Source organism: Stegodyphus dumicola, chromosome X1 (assembly GCF_044657685.1).
Source record: "Stegodyphus dumicola isolate Sdum_Otavi_A_Nest chromosome X1, ASM4465768v1".
NCBI classification, from domain to species: domain Eukaryota; kingdom Metazoa; phylum Arthropoda; class Arachnida; order Araneae; family Eresidae; genus Stegodyphus; species Stegodyphus dumicola.
In genome coordinates, this window is record NC_140780.1 from 121,697,251 (window position 1) to 121,716,703 (window position 19,453).

General features: G+C 32.4%; 1 protein-coding gene across 3 annotated transcripts in view; it reads right to left on the minus strand.

The window, feature by feature from the left end:
- Positions 1-19,453, minus strand: part of Ent2 (Equilibrative nucleoside transporter 2) — a 269,678-nt gene that overhangs the window by 51,152 nt on the left and 199,073 nt on the right. For all 3 annotated transcript variants that reach the window (XM_085808590.1, XM_085808591.1, XM_035351070.2), the window contains 4 exons: positions 17,487-17,584; positions 17,225-17,275; positions 11,283-11,368; positions 2,770-2,818 (listed from right to left, as the gene is read on the minus strand). In XM_085808590.1, coding sequence (XP_085664716.1) covers positions 2,770-2,818; positions 11,283-11,368; positions 17,225-17,275; positions 17,487-17,584 — 284 coding nt within the window. The remainder of the gene's footprint in view (positions 1-2,769; positions 2,819-11,282; positions 11,369-17,224; positions 17,276-17,486; positions 17,585-19,453) is intronic.

The window sequence follows — 19,453 nt, forward strand, 5'->3', positions numbered from 1 at the left end:
ATACAATTTTTTTCGAACGAATCGAATACTTTTTCTGAAATACCTGGACCAAAGCATTCCCCTCCTCCTGATGCGAAACCAATTGAATATTTCAATAATTTTTTCCAATTTTCAATAATTTTTTTTCAAGTATACTAACGAACAGCAGCATCTTCACATTCTCGATACAAAACAAGAGAAGCGCTATTGCGCTGCGCCGTATTTTTGGCATACGACAAGTGACGCGCCCACTGGACTCAAACGGTTAAATGCCACTTTTTTCTTAAATGTATATAAATTGATAAAAAAAATTAGAATTGACGTTAGCATTTTCTGCACCTTCCCCTTTTATAATGGATCATGAATGTTTTTAAATTTTTTACATTAGATGAATCTCTGCTTTTCAATGTATATTGGGGTCTATTAATACTAATTCTGAATAGATGTGGTTAATTAACTTTGAAATGATGTGGAATGAGTAAAAGAATTTATTTGTCTGCAAAATTTCAAACATTGCATTTCAACTTAAATTCTTCTTGTAGCTAGCTTGTTTGAACTTATACTCTACGAAATAACACCTGTGGAGTTTTTTTGGGGGGAGGCATTAATTATTAAAGTAGTGGAAGTACCTACTCCAACTCATTATATACCTAAGCTCTACGGCATTGACTTTTAATCAGAAACTGAAAGCATAAAGCAATCCATTAATGCAGCAAAAAATGGATAAGTATTTGCTAACTTCTATAAAGAAAAGTAGCAAAACATTTCACCATCTGGCTGTGAAGAAGAACAAGACATTCCCTTCATCATTTCCATATTCAATAGATTCCAGAAATAAAATTCTAATAAAAGTAAGGTTTGGAGGTCAAAGATTTAGCCTTCAACAAGAATTCAGTCAAAGACAAGGAAGTAGTCCATATTTCAAAAAGAGAAGAAGGGTGTGAAAAGAGTCATTGTTCACTATGAAAACAATTTTTTAAATGAAGAAAATCAATCAAAATATGAAGAAAAAACAAACTTTGGCATAGTGTGGAAGAAGCAAATTATTTCAGCAAGTTCACTTGACAGACTTCCTCTTCCAAAAGTTTTGTGAGGAACAGATGGGCCACCTACTTTTGTTAAGAAAAAGTAAACGATGGGAACACAAATAAGTGCATAGAAACATTTAATCCATGAAAAAAATATAGCAATAACGCAAAGAAGCCAAGACAAGTCAAAACTCAGGAAATCTAAATCGGAGCTTATGACTTGATAAGTTAGTCCCTTTCACTGCTCTATTATAGGCTCACAGCATTTCCATTGTCAAAGGCTAAATTAACGGTCTGAATCTTTGAGAGCAAAATTCTACAGTAAAAACAATACCTAGGGGCAGATTATTGGAAATAATGACATATGTGCACTTTGAAGTCAAACAGATTACAAAAATTACAAATTGATTCACTTGCTCTTGCTTAGGAGTTGTAGAATATTTTTATTAAGAATTGTTTACTGTGTTATAAACCAGACGAAAAGATTGCAACTGATGAACCTTTCTTCCCTACAAAGGTAAGATACCTTATTGCTCAGTATATGTCACAGAAAATTAAATTTTGACTTTTAGTTGATGTAAAAACAAAGTAAATGGATAATCCTTACCTTAAAAAAGATGAAAGGAAACCAGGCAAAGAAACATTTGGCAAGCCTACTGTTCATCAGCTGATTGAGCCCTTTTGTAATACTGGAAGATATGTTACAACGGAAAATTTCTTTACTTTGAATTTAGTTAAAAACTCAGGAATCAAGGAATAAGCCCAATTGAACAAAAAAATATATCTTTCGAGTTATGCAGTACTGACAGATCTTTGATAAAGAAACTAATGGCAATGGAAAAATTATTTTTATCTTAGATGTGTTTGATCAGTTATGAGAAAACTGCATTTCCTCAAAGAATCTTCTTACTCCCAGAAGAAGCTAGAGATGTTCTGCATATAAGCATCACCTGTGTTAATTTAAACAATGTAAGAAAAATAAAACTGTAACAAACTGTTTGTACAAAGTGCAATAAATACGGGGGTGGGCATTGCACAGGGAGAATTAATAAATAAATCATTTGTAAAGACAAATTCTGAATTTATTTCACACCAATACTCTAGATGCTTGTATTTTATTAAAACATAGGAAATATTTCATTCTACAAATATCTAGACAGACAAAAAAATTGTGAAGCATTTATAAGATTAATATTAATGATTTATATAGTAAATGAGAAAATTGTGCCATTCAATTCTATATGATAAAAAAATGAGTATTTGTAACACTGTAGCAAAAATCAGTTTAATAATCTAAATTACAACATAATTTACCTAAAAAATTAAATACTGCAAGATTTACAGCATTCAAAATGACAACTAGTTAGAGGTAAACTGAGAATGCTATAATGCTAGTGTTAAATAACAGCAATTTCAAACAAATTAATATGCACAGAGTATAAACTTATGAAAATGCAACAGTAAGAAATTTTAAGTGTCCTAAAACCTAAGAATGCAATACTTATGTCTATCTGAGAATGCAATACTCAGGTCTACCCAAATATATTATCTTAGATAGCTATTAGATAATATAACAGTACGAATTTGTGATACATAGATAATTTTATCCAATTACAGGATACAGTAATCGTTACATTTTGCTCCAATTTTTAGTTACAAAAACTTCATACGTAAGTAAAACTGCTTAATAAAAGATGAATTGGTTTGATAATACAATTAAACATTAGTTTCAAAGTTCACAGATTATTATGAACACTCTCACCTGCTATGGAAAGAATTGATATCAAACTGGTGAATGTCCCGCTTGTATTCTACAAAGGGAAAACAGCATACCTTTAATAAGAGTTCAATAGCATTTCACATAGATCTAACAAATAACTTTACAGCAAATAAACTCCATAGGACTAATTATTATAGAAATTATTGCTACAGAATTTTCACAATTGGTTACATTACACAAAAAAAAAAAAAAAAAAAATTATGTTTATCATGAAATGTGCAGCAAAATATTAATACAATGCCAGCGGTTATCAAAGTTTTAGCAAAATTAAATAAAATATGCTATAAAGAGGTAAAAAGAAGCTATTCACTACATATTTACAGCTTTTCACTTTACTTCTTTTCAAACTTTCAAAGCCATTTAGATATTTAACACTTTGACGGGTGGTGGGACGCCAGACGTTCCACCTTTTTTATCAGTTTTTTTATCTCCCAGATGAAAGCTGCAAAATTCCATTTAAAATACATACAATTACACCTTTTAGTTTTCTAAATGTGTAACAGATGGAAGCACGAGCATTCATTCATGGAAATAATGTTAAATAAAAATTCTTTGCAGGTCTAATTTTGAAGCAGTTTTTTTTCTTAATTTCTAATGCAACTTAAATCGTCTGAACAACAACTTTTGGTGTTAGAATGAATATTTTTACGTGAGAGTTTCCTTTTCTATAAATATTATTATTTGAATTCATATATTTTAATTAAGAATGGTTGAAATTAAAAGGCAGGACCAAATATATCCCACCGCACCTGTAGGAACTGCTGCTACTAGATGGCAGCACTGTTCAAATATTCTTAAATTCAAGTATCATGTTCGTTTTATACGTTGATAATGCAAATTTAAATTTTTTAATATATTGCAATGATGCTAAAACTTCAAAAATATTTAATATTCATTCCGAAAGAAATGAAAATATAACTCTGTAACATGAAATGTCATTGAATACTGAATGGATATGCGAGTGTGATTCACCATACAAAAATATCCTAAGCAGAGCGAAGAGAGGTGAAATGTAACTAAACATGACGGCCTTCTAAATACCTTCCTTTTCAGACCTGTAGCAAATAAAGTATGGGAGAGAAAATCTTCTCTATTCCAAATCTATTACAAAATCATTAAAAAATATCTAAAAAGTCGTACAGAGAGCGATTTTTTTAATTATGTAATTAAAAATTTTTTTTTATTTTGCAAATATAATCAATATTTTCTAGATAATTATTCAAAAACATTTTTTATAACTATATTTATAATTTTCATTTGGTTGCTAAAACTAGCACTTTAGATAAGTATGTTAAGAGAATTTACACTGAAGCAAAGATACCATTTTACTGCTCTAAATGCGCAGTGGGACAAGTGGTATCACCACATCATGAATAACCTTAAAGGTTTACTTGGTTTTTGTTTTTTTTTCCCTCCCCTCTCCCATGAAATAACGTATTAGGGGCTAATTATCTATGTGTAAAGTTATTTTTTCCAAAAAAAATTTTATTTATGCCCCAAACCTCAAAGGGTTAAAGGATCAATACAAAATTATTTTTATAGTTTCCTTAAGGAGCAATATGAATATATTGCTATAGAAAACCTGCTTTTAGTTGCTGTCCGAGTGTCATAGATGATGAGAGGTATCTTTTTCAAAAGTATTAATAAATTACAATAGATACCTGCATGCATGTACACATATATGCATAAAAAATAGGATGCAAAACTTAAACATTTCTGATTTGGGCCATAATTCCACAATATATCAACTGGAGACAGGTGCAATGTAGAACTCAAAAGATGAGGAAAGTATAGAAGCAAAAAAATGAATAGAATGCACATTCTGGAGATTCTGTCAATCCAAAAAGGCTTTATTGACAAAATGGCACTGGTACAGAAAACTGTCTGATCAAGAACAACAAACCTAAGAGCCTTAGTAAGTTATATGACCTCCCTGCAATGGTAGTGTAGCACTGTCTATTGATACTCAGCACCAGATTATCTAAAAGTTCTCGAGGTTAACAGTTCCCATTCATAAAGGAGCATCCATTTCAGTTGTCTGGTGTCCTCCGGAAGCCACTAGGCATCTCCCTAAAGTATCGCACATGTGTTTAATCACACCAGGAAAGCACACTGGGTTTATCAATTTTGTGGTTAACTTCACTTTCAGCTCCTCAACATCATGAGTGTGGCATGACTGTGTATGGCTATTCATAAAAACAAAGCCAGGACCAATGGCAGGAAAAGATGCATTTGGAGGAGGCTAATATGATCACAGTAGCGATTTCTGGCAAGTGAACCTCTTTCGAAAATAACTCTTTCCCTGATGTTAATGGGACGAAAGTACCTACCTCTCTCCATATCAACTTGTGACGAGAACCATTTCTAGGACTAAAATGTTTCTCATTGGTAAAGGACAATTCCACTGATCAGCTGTCCAGTCTGTGTTCTCTACACCACTTTAAATGGTGTTGCCGATGGGCTGCTGTCAATGGTATGCAGCATTCAGGATGACAGGCAACTAGGGAATCTTTATAAAGATGTCTAGCCATAATAAACCTGTTGTTTGGTTGCCATGCGCAACTGCTGAGAAATGTTGCCATATGTTTCGTTTCAATCTCTTTCCACCTGCCGGACGATATATCAGTCATCCATTGCCAGCGTTTTCCTTGGCCAACCACCTGCAACCTTTCTCACAGCTGTAATTATCACCTGGAAGCCTTAACAACCTCATGAAACAATGCTTTTTATCAGTTCCAAACTCTTGGGTGACAGACATCAAACTACACTCCTCCTCAAGCTTGCCAATCATTCTATCATGTGTAAAGGTGTCCTCATCTTTTCTTGTAGCCATACTGCATGCACAGTCTCACTTTCACTTGCAGAAGAAAGCCTGGAAATATGCTTTCTTCTTTATAAGTTGAACTGAGACACTTACTCTTCATGTTTTGCATGCTCTGATGTACCCTCTGATATCATACTGATGTTATTTACATGTGCATCACCTTTCTACCAAGTTGGCTTTTTACTGTACGGATCACAAAAAGCCCTTTTGAACAATTCCATTGTTGTATGTTGGAAAATGAATTTGTTGCTTAAGTTTTGCACACTTGAATACCCACCCAATTTGTTTATACAGCACGTGAAATGTATTCATTAGTAGATTCAGTTTAAATATATGGGCAGATTCAAAGTAGAGCAGGATGTTTCAAATATCAGTTTGCCAGAAACATACACCTTTCCTAATAATTTCTTGGCCTTTCCTCTATCAAAAGCAACAATTTACTTAACTAAACTTCTGTGTACAGACCTGTCCTTGCCCAAAAAAATAACACATTATACTTCAAGATTTAAAAATGCATAATTCCCATTTTATTGTTTTCAAAGTTATGCTTCTGTAGTTAAATATTTTTATCAATTTTAAAAAGATTACATTTTATATTTACATTCTTAACATTGTATTTCTACTATACTACTACTATAGGAAATATAATTTGAAAGCAATATCAACAAAGTTCAATGAAGCAAAATCTGCACAATACATAAGGTTTTGCACAGAACAAAATAAATAAGCAGATAGGTCATAATAGTCTTTCAGATACCTCCTGTGAAACATGAAATTAAATCAAAATGTATGAAATATTAAGCAATCAGCTTTGAACTATTACATTTGTCCCTGCAAAATGTAACAAATATTTCATAATAACCCTTACAATAAAGTGGACATACATACGCTGCATGAAGGACCTTAAACAAATACTCAGTTACATATTTCAATGTGCCTTGTTTCAAAGATATAAAATACTTTACATACATTCAGCAGAACAATACACATATGAAAAATAAGTGAATGATTGAATGATTTTAACAAAACTACATCCCCTATGAAACAAGTAATATACTATGAACAAATGTGAAAAAATCAGTAGCAATATTTCAACTGCACGTAAAAAAATGTTCAACCAAGACAGCTAATGTGATAGTAGAGAATGAAACAGGCTTACTGGTTCATAGCAAGTGAAAAAAGCAGTCAAAATAAGTAGAAATGAACTAAAATGCCTGAAATTAACCTAAAAAAAGTGATGAAAGTCTAAGGATCTAATTTTAAAAAATCAATCTTAAATACAATAATTTTTATCTTTATACAAAGAAAAAAGGTAGCTCCTTTTAAGGAAATCAATAACTTCTAAATCTTTTCAATGAACCTACCTAACAAAAACCATTAAATATAAAAAAGGAACTACACTAAAAACAATCTGAAAGTCAGTATTTTTTTTTTTTAATTTGTAATTCAGTGAACCTACAACAAATGGTAGCACAATTAGAATCAAAATGCATGCTACTAGGAAGCAGTTTAAAAATTTTATTATGTAACTTTTGTTTTCTTTTTTTTTCATTACGTGGCAAAATACATTGGAATCCTAGATGTATGACTGCATCTGAATTGTCACTTAGCATTAAACAAACCTGTTTACAATCATTATTCTTAACATGAAAATGCGGGCAAGAGTTATATTATGTGATATTTATGCAGATCCAGATTACAAAAATATCTTATTTTACGCCTTATTCCCACTTACTGGATTAAAGTTATTTCTATTAGGAACAGTTATAAAAATCTCCAATCCTGGCACCTTTTTTATTGAAAACACTAGAAGTCGTGAACTAATACCATACTTGCCAACTTATGACAATCAAAAATCAGATTTTTTTAAGAAATCAGGAGATTTTTCACAATGTTAAAAAGACTTTTTAAATGATAAAAATACAGTTTTTAAAAATGAATTAACTTTAAATAGTTACTAATTCTTAAATGCGAGCAACACAAAAATACCTTGCACATAAAAAACATTTTTATTACTTGCATCGTTAAGGAAAAAAAAAATTTAATCAGTTTTCGTACAAATGTTATAAACACTGGCAGATTTTGCTTTCATTAAGAAAGAAATTTCATAATTTTGTTCATAGAAATTGCCACGTAGGCCTGCTTTCGCAAATAAAAGTTTTTCTAATGTGTCATCATTAATATTGGATCTAAATTTAGTCCTCGTTTTCGCAACAACACTGAAAATCCTGTCACACTCCGCATTATTATGGGGAACTGTGAAGACAGCCAACATAATTCTAAACAGTTCACTACATTTTAAAATTCCATCAGCACCTTTCAGTTTTCCAATTAAACTCTACTAGGTGTCAATCCTAGCTGATTTTATAACTTCATCCATGTTTTCTAATTGTAAACTGCAAAATTGGGATTGCAATATATCAGTGGCAACATCAATATCAATATCATCATCATCTTTCATGACTAAATGAAGTAACACAGGAAATCTGTTCAAAAAGTACCATATATCAGAAAAAGACGCATTTGCTAGAGCAGAAACATCAGCAACTTTAGCATGCCAAATCACTTCATCGTTGACTGGAAATTTATGTCGTATGTAATCACATACTTGACAGAAGTAACTTCTAACATGAAGATAAAACTTATGTTTTGTCTTCTTCTGAAAGTTCTTCCACTACTTTTGTAGTGGAAGAACTATATTACCAAATCTTCATCTACTATTACCAAATTTTCATCTTTCTTCTGATTTTCTATTTCACCATAAATCGCATCATATATAGAATTACAAAACAAAACACAGACTGGTTTTACAAACTTTGATAAAATGTCTTTAAAGAGATCATAAATCATTCATTGCAAAACATGAATTCATGGAATTCTGCTTAGTAAAACTGTGTTAAGAACATCGAATGATGGCAAAATGAATTGTAAAAAAAAAAAGCAAAAAGCTTTGTTAAGGTCTGAAGAAAAAAACATAAATATTCATTCTTTACAAGATAAACTTGCAGTAATAGGCAAATGTTTCGTGTGTTGATCAATTTTTTTTATTTTGAGAGAAATTTGTATCAGCTTTAAGCTTATATTTTGCAGTATTATTTTGAGAACTGTCAGTTGAATTGCTGAATAGTGCAGAAATTATTTTTCTCAAACCTATTTTTAACAATGGAAGTAGTAACTACATATCCATTTACTTTTAAGTATTTTATAACTTTCAATAGAGCCTTTTATCTAAACTCTCGAAGCATTTACTTCTTCTTTAAAAAATGCAAGAAGTGGGTTCCATTGATCGAGGATTCTAGATAAGCATTTCTTTAAAGACAGCCAGCGTGTACACACGTTTCAAAAATTTTCTTATTTCAGTATTATGCAGCTGTTGGAACTGTTTCAATTTTTCCTTCGTTTTAGAACTCCTTTCAAGATAATAATAAATATCAACAATGTGTGCATCCACATTTATTGGTAAATAAAGCTGCCCCTTTTTCAGCTGCTAAATTTAAAAGGTGACAGGTGCACCTCATAATCTGAAAATCTGAATTTTCCTTTCTTAAGATGCCTGCAACACCAGTCTTCCAAGCCTACCAATAGTGGTACATTATCGGCACCAAGTGCTAAGCAATTATCCAGAGGGCCTGCATTTTCTTTTAAAGTTTTAATAATTAGCTATGCTATATTAACACCTGTCGTTTTTGTCGTCATCCTTCTAAAGTGGGGACAGAAAGTAAACTACACTCAATTTCTGAAGACTCTGGATTAAAAAAAAGAAACAATTGGATACAGTTTTGAATCAGTATTATTGATTCCATCCATAGAGATGCAGAACGGAGTTGTTTTAATGCAATCAATAACTGAAGATTTATTTTTCAAACCCATTTTTTTAACAATTGCACGTGTTTTGGTCCTTCCACTTGAGTATTTCTTAGCAATTTCACTATTGAGAAACATTTTTCTAAATAAAGCTGCAGCATGATCCGACGCATTCAGTGGCAGGTTGTGCTCCAGTAAAAAGGCAGAGAACAGACATTCCGCATTAATCACTTTTTGGTCCTTTCTTTCCGAAGAAAAATTTAATTTTTTGTTTTTTTCGAAACAACTTATGCTGTCCTTGTGTTTTTGTGTATGCACATGTTTGAGAACATTCGCCCTTCCACCATGCGAAATAGAAAAATCGCAACGACAGACGGTACACACTGCAAATTTATTACAGTTCCTTGAGTAAATAATGGAAGGAAAGTCAACTGTGTACGATTTTTGAAAGGTACACGAATATTTCACCTTACTCGCAGACACAACAAAAGATGATAATTTCTAAAACTATTTCCGAAGGGACGTGTACTCACACAACTCAGGACAATGAAAAAGTAAAGAAAGAACATCCAAATAAAAGCCTTGAGCTTGCTTTGTGCTCATTGTCTAATATATGCCAGATGACATGCAGTGGAGCTCGATGCCCATTGGAGAACTGCAGAACAACGTTTCTGGATACATATGCTCTCACACACAAAGCAGAAATTCTTATCTGATTTGCAAGGTTTTGTTTTAGATATTATCTAGAAAAATTTCAATTGCTTTCAGATGTCCAAAATCACTTTTTTTTTCCTTCTATATTACAAAGTATTAAGCCAAGTTCCATAAAAATCGTGAGAAATTTCAAGAATAAGAAAAATTCGGGAGAAATATATAGTAAATCAGGTTGGCAGAAAAGTGGTTGAAAATCGGGAGTCTTCCCCCTAAATCGGGAGAGTTGGCAACTCTATAATACATATACAGTCAAAGTCTTTAATCCGGAATCATCGGGACTTCGGCGATTCTGGATTATCGATCATAAGTTTAAATCTGGTAGGATGGCATGCAGAAATTATAAAATTAAAAATATGAAACCGTAATTTATGAAATAAAGAGCAATTATGATCTAAAGAGTACCAAAATTTACCCCCCCCCCCAAAAAAGCTTAATATTTATTTCTTTACTTTATTAAATATTTCTTTCAACGTGCGCATGCGTAAAGCACACATTACGCATAGTCGAAATTAGAAAATTGCAACCAAATAACTCTTTGATGAGTACTCACAATATTTATAATGACGAGGAATTTGATTTAAATCACATCAAAGATGGAAGACATAGAGATAAAATACTACATTTTGTAAGGAATTATAAGCTGAATAAAATAAAAGCATCTGCGATGAAGATAAGGATAGTGCTGACAGATCAACTTCCACTTCATTGCGCGCCGCAACGTAAACGCTTACGCGCATGCGTGAACGCATTATGCGTTGATGCATGCGCAGAAAGTTTGTAGCTTTGAGGCCCAGATTATAGATCATTCCAGATTATGGGTGTCCGAATTAACGACTTTTGACTGTACTACTAGTACCAATGATGTCCATATATTATCAAACTCCTCTTTAGGGAGATCTTACACTGTTTCCAGATTCACAATTTGTTTTGAAGTACCTGGTCTTTAAAGTAGTGCAATCTGATAAATTCAACAGTAAATTAAAAATTTAACAAGATGAAATTTCTTAGAGGAATCTGGGCATTTTACACATTTCCAAGCGAAATTCTCCGAAACACATAAAAACATTCACTGAATTCCAAGTTTTTCTAAAAATTTTACAAATATGCAAATCATTTATAATACAACAGAGATGAGAATATAAAAACTACTTACTGCTCCCAATATAATAGCCATAGAATACTTCATTGGAAGTTTTGCTGCAAGCCCATAAAGGCTATTTTGATATATGCCATTAGCCACTACAATAAATAATAATGAAATATAGCATTTAAGTAACTATTATCAAAACTAAATAAGAAAATATAATAACACATTCAGAAATTATCTTTACTATCTACATTATGAGATACACATTTTAATAAGAATATGGTTGCGTTCTACGGGTTCACGGATTTGGAGTGATTGATGACAACACTTGATGAAGAATCAAAACACCATTCATCCATCAGTATTGCACAGGACAGTTTCAAAGATGCATTACAGGCACGAAAAAATTATGATAAACATGCTCAAACAATCAGCAACACAGCCTTCAGGCTATAACAGTGAAAACAGCTTCACAGCAAAGCACTAAGGTACAGCCCCCTGACTCGGCCGTTTGCTCTCAAGCTAGTCTCTGAAGTCAAAGCACTACTACTGAACTCAACACACTTAAGATACTCTTCACGATAAACTCACTCTGCTACTCTGCGCAAAAGCACCGTTTATATAGCTTTTAACCTGCATTCAAGAACATTCTGGTGAAAACTAGCAAGAATTCATTCTAGAATGTTCTCATTCTGTCTACAGGATATTGCAAATTTTGTTGCCAAATGGGTGATTTCGTGCCCAAATCTCGCAACCCTGCCTTTCCTTTCCACTTTCTGGTAACCCTAAATATGTATTGCAGGGAAGCTAGCTTACCGCAGCTGGGCATTTTACAACAATATATATATATCCACAGAGCATATGCAGTTTTAAAATCGCTTCCAGTAACAAAGAACTAAAAGATAGGCTTACTAAAAAGATTTATGTTAGACATAACTATGTGCAAAATATGTCACTTACTTACTATCCATTAACAAAACTAATGGACACTTTTCATAGATACTTTCATGCATAACATTTATTGGTCCTAGATTTTAATGCATCTAAAGAGATATTTAAAAATGGAGAACAGCAGCAGACATCCTTTTCAGAAGATCCTAAAAATCCAATTAGGTAGAAAACTGCAAAATGGGAAACATTTTTAATACAATACAAAAGTCTGCAATCAAGAATCAATTGGTACTTCACCAATTCCAGATATTTAGATCATCGTTTAAATCTAATAAGATGACATGTAGACATGGCAACAGTGCAGCTTCAAAAACTGAAGGCTGAAAATGTGGTTACGGAGGCCCTTTCCTAGTTAACAGGCATTTGAATGTCAATCAGAAAAATCTCATTGATGACACACCTGCTCCCTTTTGTTAAGTATTTCTCTATTTCTGCTGTTGGGGCAAAGATCCGGATATTACATCATTCTAGAGATTGGATGCACAGAGTTTGGACTTCATACAGTATTGACAATGAAAATATGTCTATTGATGTAAAACGTTAAATTATTCTTTAGTGACCATCAATATGTAATGAACCAGGATTCTATTTTACTATTATCCTTTATAATGAATGATTACATAAGTTATGTTTACAGTTTTGCTCTTTCTTGTATTACACATATTTCTATTCTGATGATCACTTTATAAAATATACATAATTAGAAACTAAGTTATGTTTACAGTTTTGCTCTTTCTTGTATTACACATATTTCTATTCTGATGATCACTTTATAAAATATACATAATTAGAAACTTGATCATTCTCTCGAACTAAAAATTCTGATACTAAGAGAAATCATAAAAGCAAAACAATTCAAAGTAGCATATAATAAACATCTAAATAGAAAACTACAACATATTTCTCAGGGTACTATACTCACAGGTTTAATGTATATTCTATAATCATGAAAAGTAATACATTCTGTTAGGTTTGAAAATAAAAGTTTTTAACAATAAAAACGTTTCTGAAATGAAAATCTTCCTGTTTTAAATTGCAAAAGGTGAGCTTTGCTCCATATACACAATGATTGATCAATTTGTTAACTGATTAAAGCACTGAATGTTATCTGCTAGAGGGGTGAGTTACCTTCAAAGAGGCTATTCTGGTAGAAACTGGCTCACATTCAGTTTGGTGTAGTTAATTTGATTATGGCAAAGCAGCTTACGGCTATCTGCTTAAGGAGGGATTTCATGGTGTTCTTTATGAGAAACTGGCTTGTTGCCATGTTACACAGGAGGAAAAAATGTTCATGCCACTAGCCCGCTCACCTGGTATCAAACCCAGATCAAACTACCAGTGTTCAGTAACTTTACAGCTCAGCTGCCAGTGGGGTCATTCACATTACATACATGGAAAATCATCATAAAGTCACACAGCCAGCCCATCTACCAACTCAGATCACAAAACTACCAGTGTTCAGGGGTCTTATCCAATCCATAGTATTATCCATTATCTAAATAGGAAATATATTGTAATTTCTCCTTGAAGTTTAAAAATAAACTGCATTCAGCATCTGAGGACATAACTGTGTCATCAAAAAGGATCCTTACCTGGAAACATCGACGTCTTGTCTAGAAGACCCTGCCCAAAAAGCTGCCTATATTGTACTAGGATCGAAGCAAAAAATTAGCTGCTGAATCCAGTTGCAGGACAAGTTACAACTTCAACATCGTCTGATCAAGAATATGGAGTGATGAAGTATGGAGAGGCAGTTGAAAGATGGTAACATTAAACCCATAACTGATTTAATGGAATCTTCAAACAGGAAATCTACCTGGAAGGGCATTTCTATCTACAGTCCTTTGAAAAACAATATTGGGCTCACTGGAATTCACTTCATATTCAAAACGATGTCTTGTACCGGAAGTTCTATAGGATAATGGAAAGAGATTCCGATGGCAGCCGGTACTTCCAAGATCCTGGGTCCCGGACGTTCGTAAACGATTACATAGCAGTCCAACAGGAGAACACTTTGGAATAATGAAGAGGTTACATAGAGTACAAGAGTGCTTCTACTGGACTTAATGCAAAGGAAGACATGCAAAAGTGGTGCTAATCTTGCAATGCCTGTGGGGGTCAGAAAAAAACAAAGAAATGCAGCCGAGGCAGGCTCCAATGTTACTATGTAGAAGCACCTTTTGAATGCATCCCCCTTGACTTCCTGGGTTCTCTGCCACAAACTGCTGATGGCAAAAAATACATCCTGGTTGTTACCAACTGGCATGATTACTTCACCAACTGGCGTGAAACGCATCCTATTCCTGATCAAGAGGCTGTCACGGTAGCAGAGGTAATGATATAGCACTAGGATTTCCAGGTTCAGAATGCCTCTTCAGTTTCATTTCAATCGAAGAAATTTTGCATCAGCTGTAATTAAAAGAACTCTACAAGCTACTTGGCATCGACAAAACCCAAATAACACCCTTACATCTCCAATCAGATGACATGGTAAAGAGGTTTAATTGAACCATCCTTATAACCTCTCGCTTTATGGTGGTTTCCAGAAACTAACAGAGCTAGTTACCTCCATTTTTTACTGGCTTATCGCAGTGCTGTCCACAAGACTACCGGCTATTCCCCATCCCAGATGCTGGTTCTTCCAATGTGTCCCATTCACTTGGAAAACATGCATTAACTGCTTCTCCAAGCTGGAGGTAAAATTTGCTAGAATGCTCCTACCTCTCGGGAGCAAGGCAAATGGGGAGACTTCCCGTACTATACTGCGCGATTGCGCGGTTTACTTAATTTTAGTTACTGCTCGCTGGACTGTCAGCGAAACAATCGCGCTGATAGACGTCCCAAAAAATTAGATAGAACTGTACAAGATACAGAAATTATAGACAAATACGGACAACGTTATCTGATGCTGTGTATTCCAGAAATATCATTCAAATGAAAACTAAAGTTAGACATGTGCATATCGGCTTTTGCGACAAGGGATTTGGTACTTTTTGAATGATTTTTTTTTATTTAAGCATTTTTATCTACTTGTTATGAATATTATTAAATGGTTTTGTAAGACAAAACAATTTTAAGCTGAAAAAACGTTTTTGCCAGTAATTTTTTTTAATTAAAACTTTTGAAGAAAAATTTTACAATTAAAATGTCTTTCTTCTACAATTTTCAATGTCTCCCCCCCCCAGTTTTTTTATTGTATTTATTAGTTTTTAATAACTTCAAGAAATGATTTTGCAATTAATGAATTAGTTTCTGAGAAAAAAACAAAAATACACTTTTATCTAAAATCTTTAAAACAAATATGACAGTCACATTTTCATTTCTAATAATTTTCTTTTCAGTATTTTGCAAAACCCATCATTATTTCTATAAGGTATATAATTTTAAATAAGCAGTAAAAATAATATAGTCCATACCTGTATATGTTTTAGAACATTAAGTAAAAGGATTTATTGAAAAAATGCAAAAGGCTCCTCAGTTTGCATTTGCAGTTTAAAGAATACAAACTGTCTAAATAAAAATTAAATCATTTCAAATTTCTTTAAAATTGTATTACTGAATTTCAATACACACATATATATACATATAAATCAAACCTAGTGCTATTTATTCAATTGGTAAATATAAACATAAATTACAAATCTTTTTTTTTAAACCTTATCTGGCCAGAAAAAAAGCAAAAAAAAAATCATAAAACGCAAGCAGAATTTTTGTTTACCTGTTTTTGTTTTGTAAAACACCTTCAAAACAATTTTAATACATCAATTAATTATAATATTGTTGCGTGCATACGGGCTCGTAATAGATTGATAATAGTACTTAAATGATCGTCATTGCACTCAAATCCGATGATAGCTTAATTTAATTTATTTTATCAACAGAAACACTTCAAAGTTCTGGAATTTTACACAGAAATACTTGTACAAGTGTTCGGAATACCACTAAGTTATCAGTAGTAACTCTTTAATCTAATAAAAACATTAAACACAACGCAATGCAAAATGCATCTTAAGAGAAAGTTAACACAGAAATATCTCCAATCTCATGCTGAACTAACAACTGGCAACAATAACAACTTATATAATACAAATAATGTCATAAAAATAGTGTGGTATAATGAGATTATTACTTAAACTGATGTTCTGAATTGATGCCCACGAAGAACCAATATTTCCCATTCTACTTCATTGCACATCTTTTAAAAAAGTAAAAAACATCCAATTAATTTCCTTTATCATTTTTTTAAATGCGAAAAGTTTCTTTTATAAACTGCGAAAATGTCGGAAATTTGTAACTGATATATTTTTAGATATGAAATTTTAAAATTAATGGGCATCAAGAAGTCTAAAAATATGAACAATTTTCAAAAATTCGCCCAAAATATTTTTTTTAAAAAATTACGCTAAAAATTTAATTTTTTTCCCTCCACTGTGTTTTATGCTGCAAACTATAATATTCCGAGATTCTCAGTTTATTTGTTAATATTTGCAAAAATTCGTTTCAACTTTAAATTTGAAAAAAATCTAATCCTCTAAAAATCAAAAGCGTGACACCACATCCACAAGCAGTGTATGTACAAAGTTTGAGTTCTATATCTTATCGAGAAGCAGTTTAAAAATCCATGAACATCTTTTACCCATAGCGACAAGCATCAAGAGTGAACTCAATATCAGCTTATAAAATAATAATAATTAAAAAGCATATATTTTTCAGGAACCATTATGAAAGTTCAGGTACCAGTTGCGAAAGTACAGATTACAAAATTAACAACGGTAAACAACGTTAAAAATGTGTAAACAGTATTAGAAATCAGCCAATTCAGAGACGTGATTGTTCACAGAGGTTTAAGTGTAAAGGGAATGAAGACGGTGGTCTTCTGAACGGGTCCCTAAAGACAAAACTCTTTCATGTCTCCTTTTTCTCCTCTTGCTAATGGCAGCTGTGCGGAGGAGCATTGCATGTGAACAGGGTTTTACTCTCCAGCCGCTGGAAACCTAATGCTTTGATAAAATAACACATACAAGGAAATTAATATAAAAAAAAGAAGTAAAACTCACTATTAATTACAACAACAGATGCCATTGTCATGTAAAAAAAAGCACCAGGCCCTGGAAAAAAATGCATATGTTTATAAGACTGTCAATTGATATAACAATTTGCTTGCTTTCTTATGAAAATAATATTAATTGCAAATTGAAATCTAATGAAAGATAGCAAAATTAACTGAAGAAATTGCAGTTTTGTTTAGATACATCAGGGGAAATGAGATTAAAAACTTAAGTCTTTTCAATTGTAGCATATTTAAAATAAAATACTCACATGTTGAAGAATCCAACATTGCTAGAATGACAGTAATTATAAAAATGATGATTTCAACTAGAACGCTGCCAATAATTCGGAATGTTAAATTTCCTCCGCTACAAGGGAGAAAAAAAGACTAGTACTTTGAAAAGCATTCAATCAGTTTAATTTTCATGCAGATAAATAATAACTAATAAAACATTTTACACAGATAACACATCCATTTCATGTTATATTACAACCAAATAATTAAATATCAATTTTTTACTATAATTATTCTTCAAACAAAAGATGATCTTAATTTCCGTCAAGCTTGAAACAATATCCAAGGAAAATCTGAGAGACTGAAAACTTCCAATTTAGCAAAAAATATTTGTGTACAGATATTAAAAAAATAAAAATAAATAACACATAAAATATTTTTTAACACCTGACTCAGAATTTATGGACTAACTTAGACTAAGGCCTGAATGTAAAAACAGATAAACAAAAATTTAAGAGGAAGGTCAGTAAACTTTCGGGGCTACAGGTACGCAAGTGTCTAAAAATTGGTACTTAAGAATGTTGTGAACATAAACAATGCTTCCTAGAATAAAGTTGCCATATGTTGGCACTTAATTTTGTGGCTTAAGATTAGCAAAGAGTGTCTCTGTCTAATCTACATATAGAGCTTTATTTAGAGCTACATATTACACATACAAATTTTGAAACTTTGAACATCAATGTCAAGCAGATGTGAAGGCTGTTTCACCATGCAGAATGCCCCAGATTGTGGAAAATACAGCAGAAAAGGTGTAAATAAAAAGTTACAAGACACCGAGATCAATGATGAGTGGGTTCAGATGCTATCTGTCTGCCCAGTGTTGCAGACCCACCAAACAACGCCTTCAATAAACTGACAGAATTTGTGAGAGGATCCAGACATTTTAACACATGCTGAAGTTTCTCGCAAGATGCTAAATGAGAAAAGGCTATATGGGCAGCTAGCACATCTGCTTACAGCTCCTTAGCTTATAACTGCTCATTATTTGCCAACTTTGATGATTTTTTTATAATTTTTATGAAATGTTAGCTTAGTGTGTAAAATTTACCAATTTAAATTAACCATGATTATTTTTGCTTCATAAATATCTTATCTGACATAGCAAAGGCAAAAATGTCAGGGAAAATGCATATTACTAAAGAACCATAGCTAGGTACCAAACCAAATAGTCAAGAACCATAGCTACCAAAATGTGTTTGAAGTAAATTATTGAGAACATCTTTATTTTTGTTTACATGGTTGTTTACAAATTTCTGTTGCTGTTGCTTTGTATTCAGGAAATTAAAATTTTTATAACATATATGACGAATACAAACCAGTTTCCCTTAAATGTCATCCATGAAGACAACCCTCCCATAAGGCATAGCCTTCATGTTTTTTGCCATATCCAGATAACCATAACCTAAGATGTATAAGTTTTAATCTCTTCTATGCTGCATTGAAAAATAATCTCAAGCATTTTCTTGCAATTTCCAGCTACCCCCTAGCTATTTAAGTTAATGTATTTTCTCATAGCATTCACATTTTCTTTAAAACACTTTCTACCTTTGTCTTGAATTTCTGATTTCTACATCAAAGCAATAAATAAGCAGTTAAATCTGAATAGGGCCCTTGTAACCTGACAGCTTGTGCATTTGTAGACTCTAGGTTTTATACAGGCAGGAATAACCCTTTGTTCACTTCTGCATAGTCTAAAAGACAAGACATTCAAAGCCTATCATAATGCTTTGTATGAAGAATCTTTAATATAAGAATGACTAGTGAGGAAGAACTATAATTTCTCATTTAACAAGGAAATCAAATCTTGGAAAAGCCAAAAATGTTATGTAGAAATTCCTGTACATTCCCTTGCTGTGTACATTACAGCCCTGAACAATATGGTAGAAATAAAAAGAACACTAAATGTGCTTTATTTTTTTATTATTTTTCAGCATGAAATGCA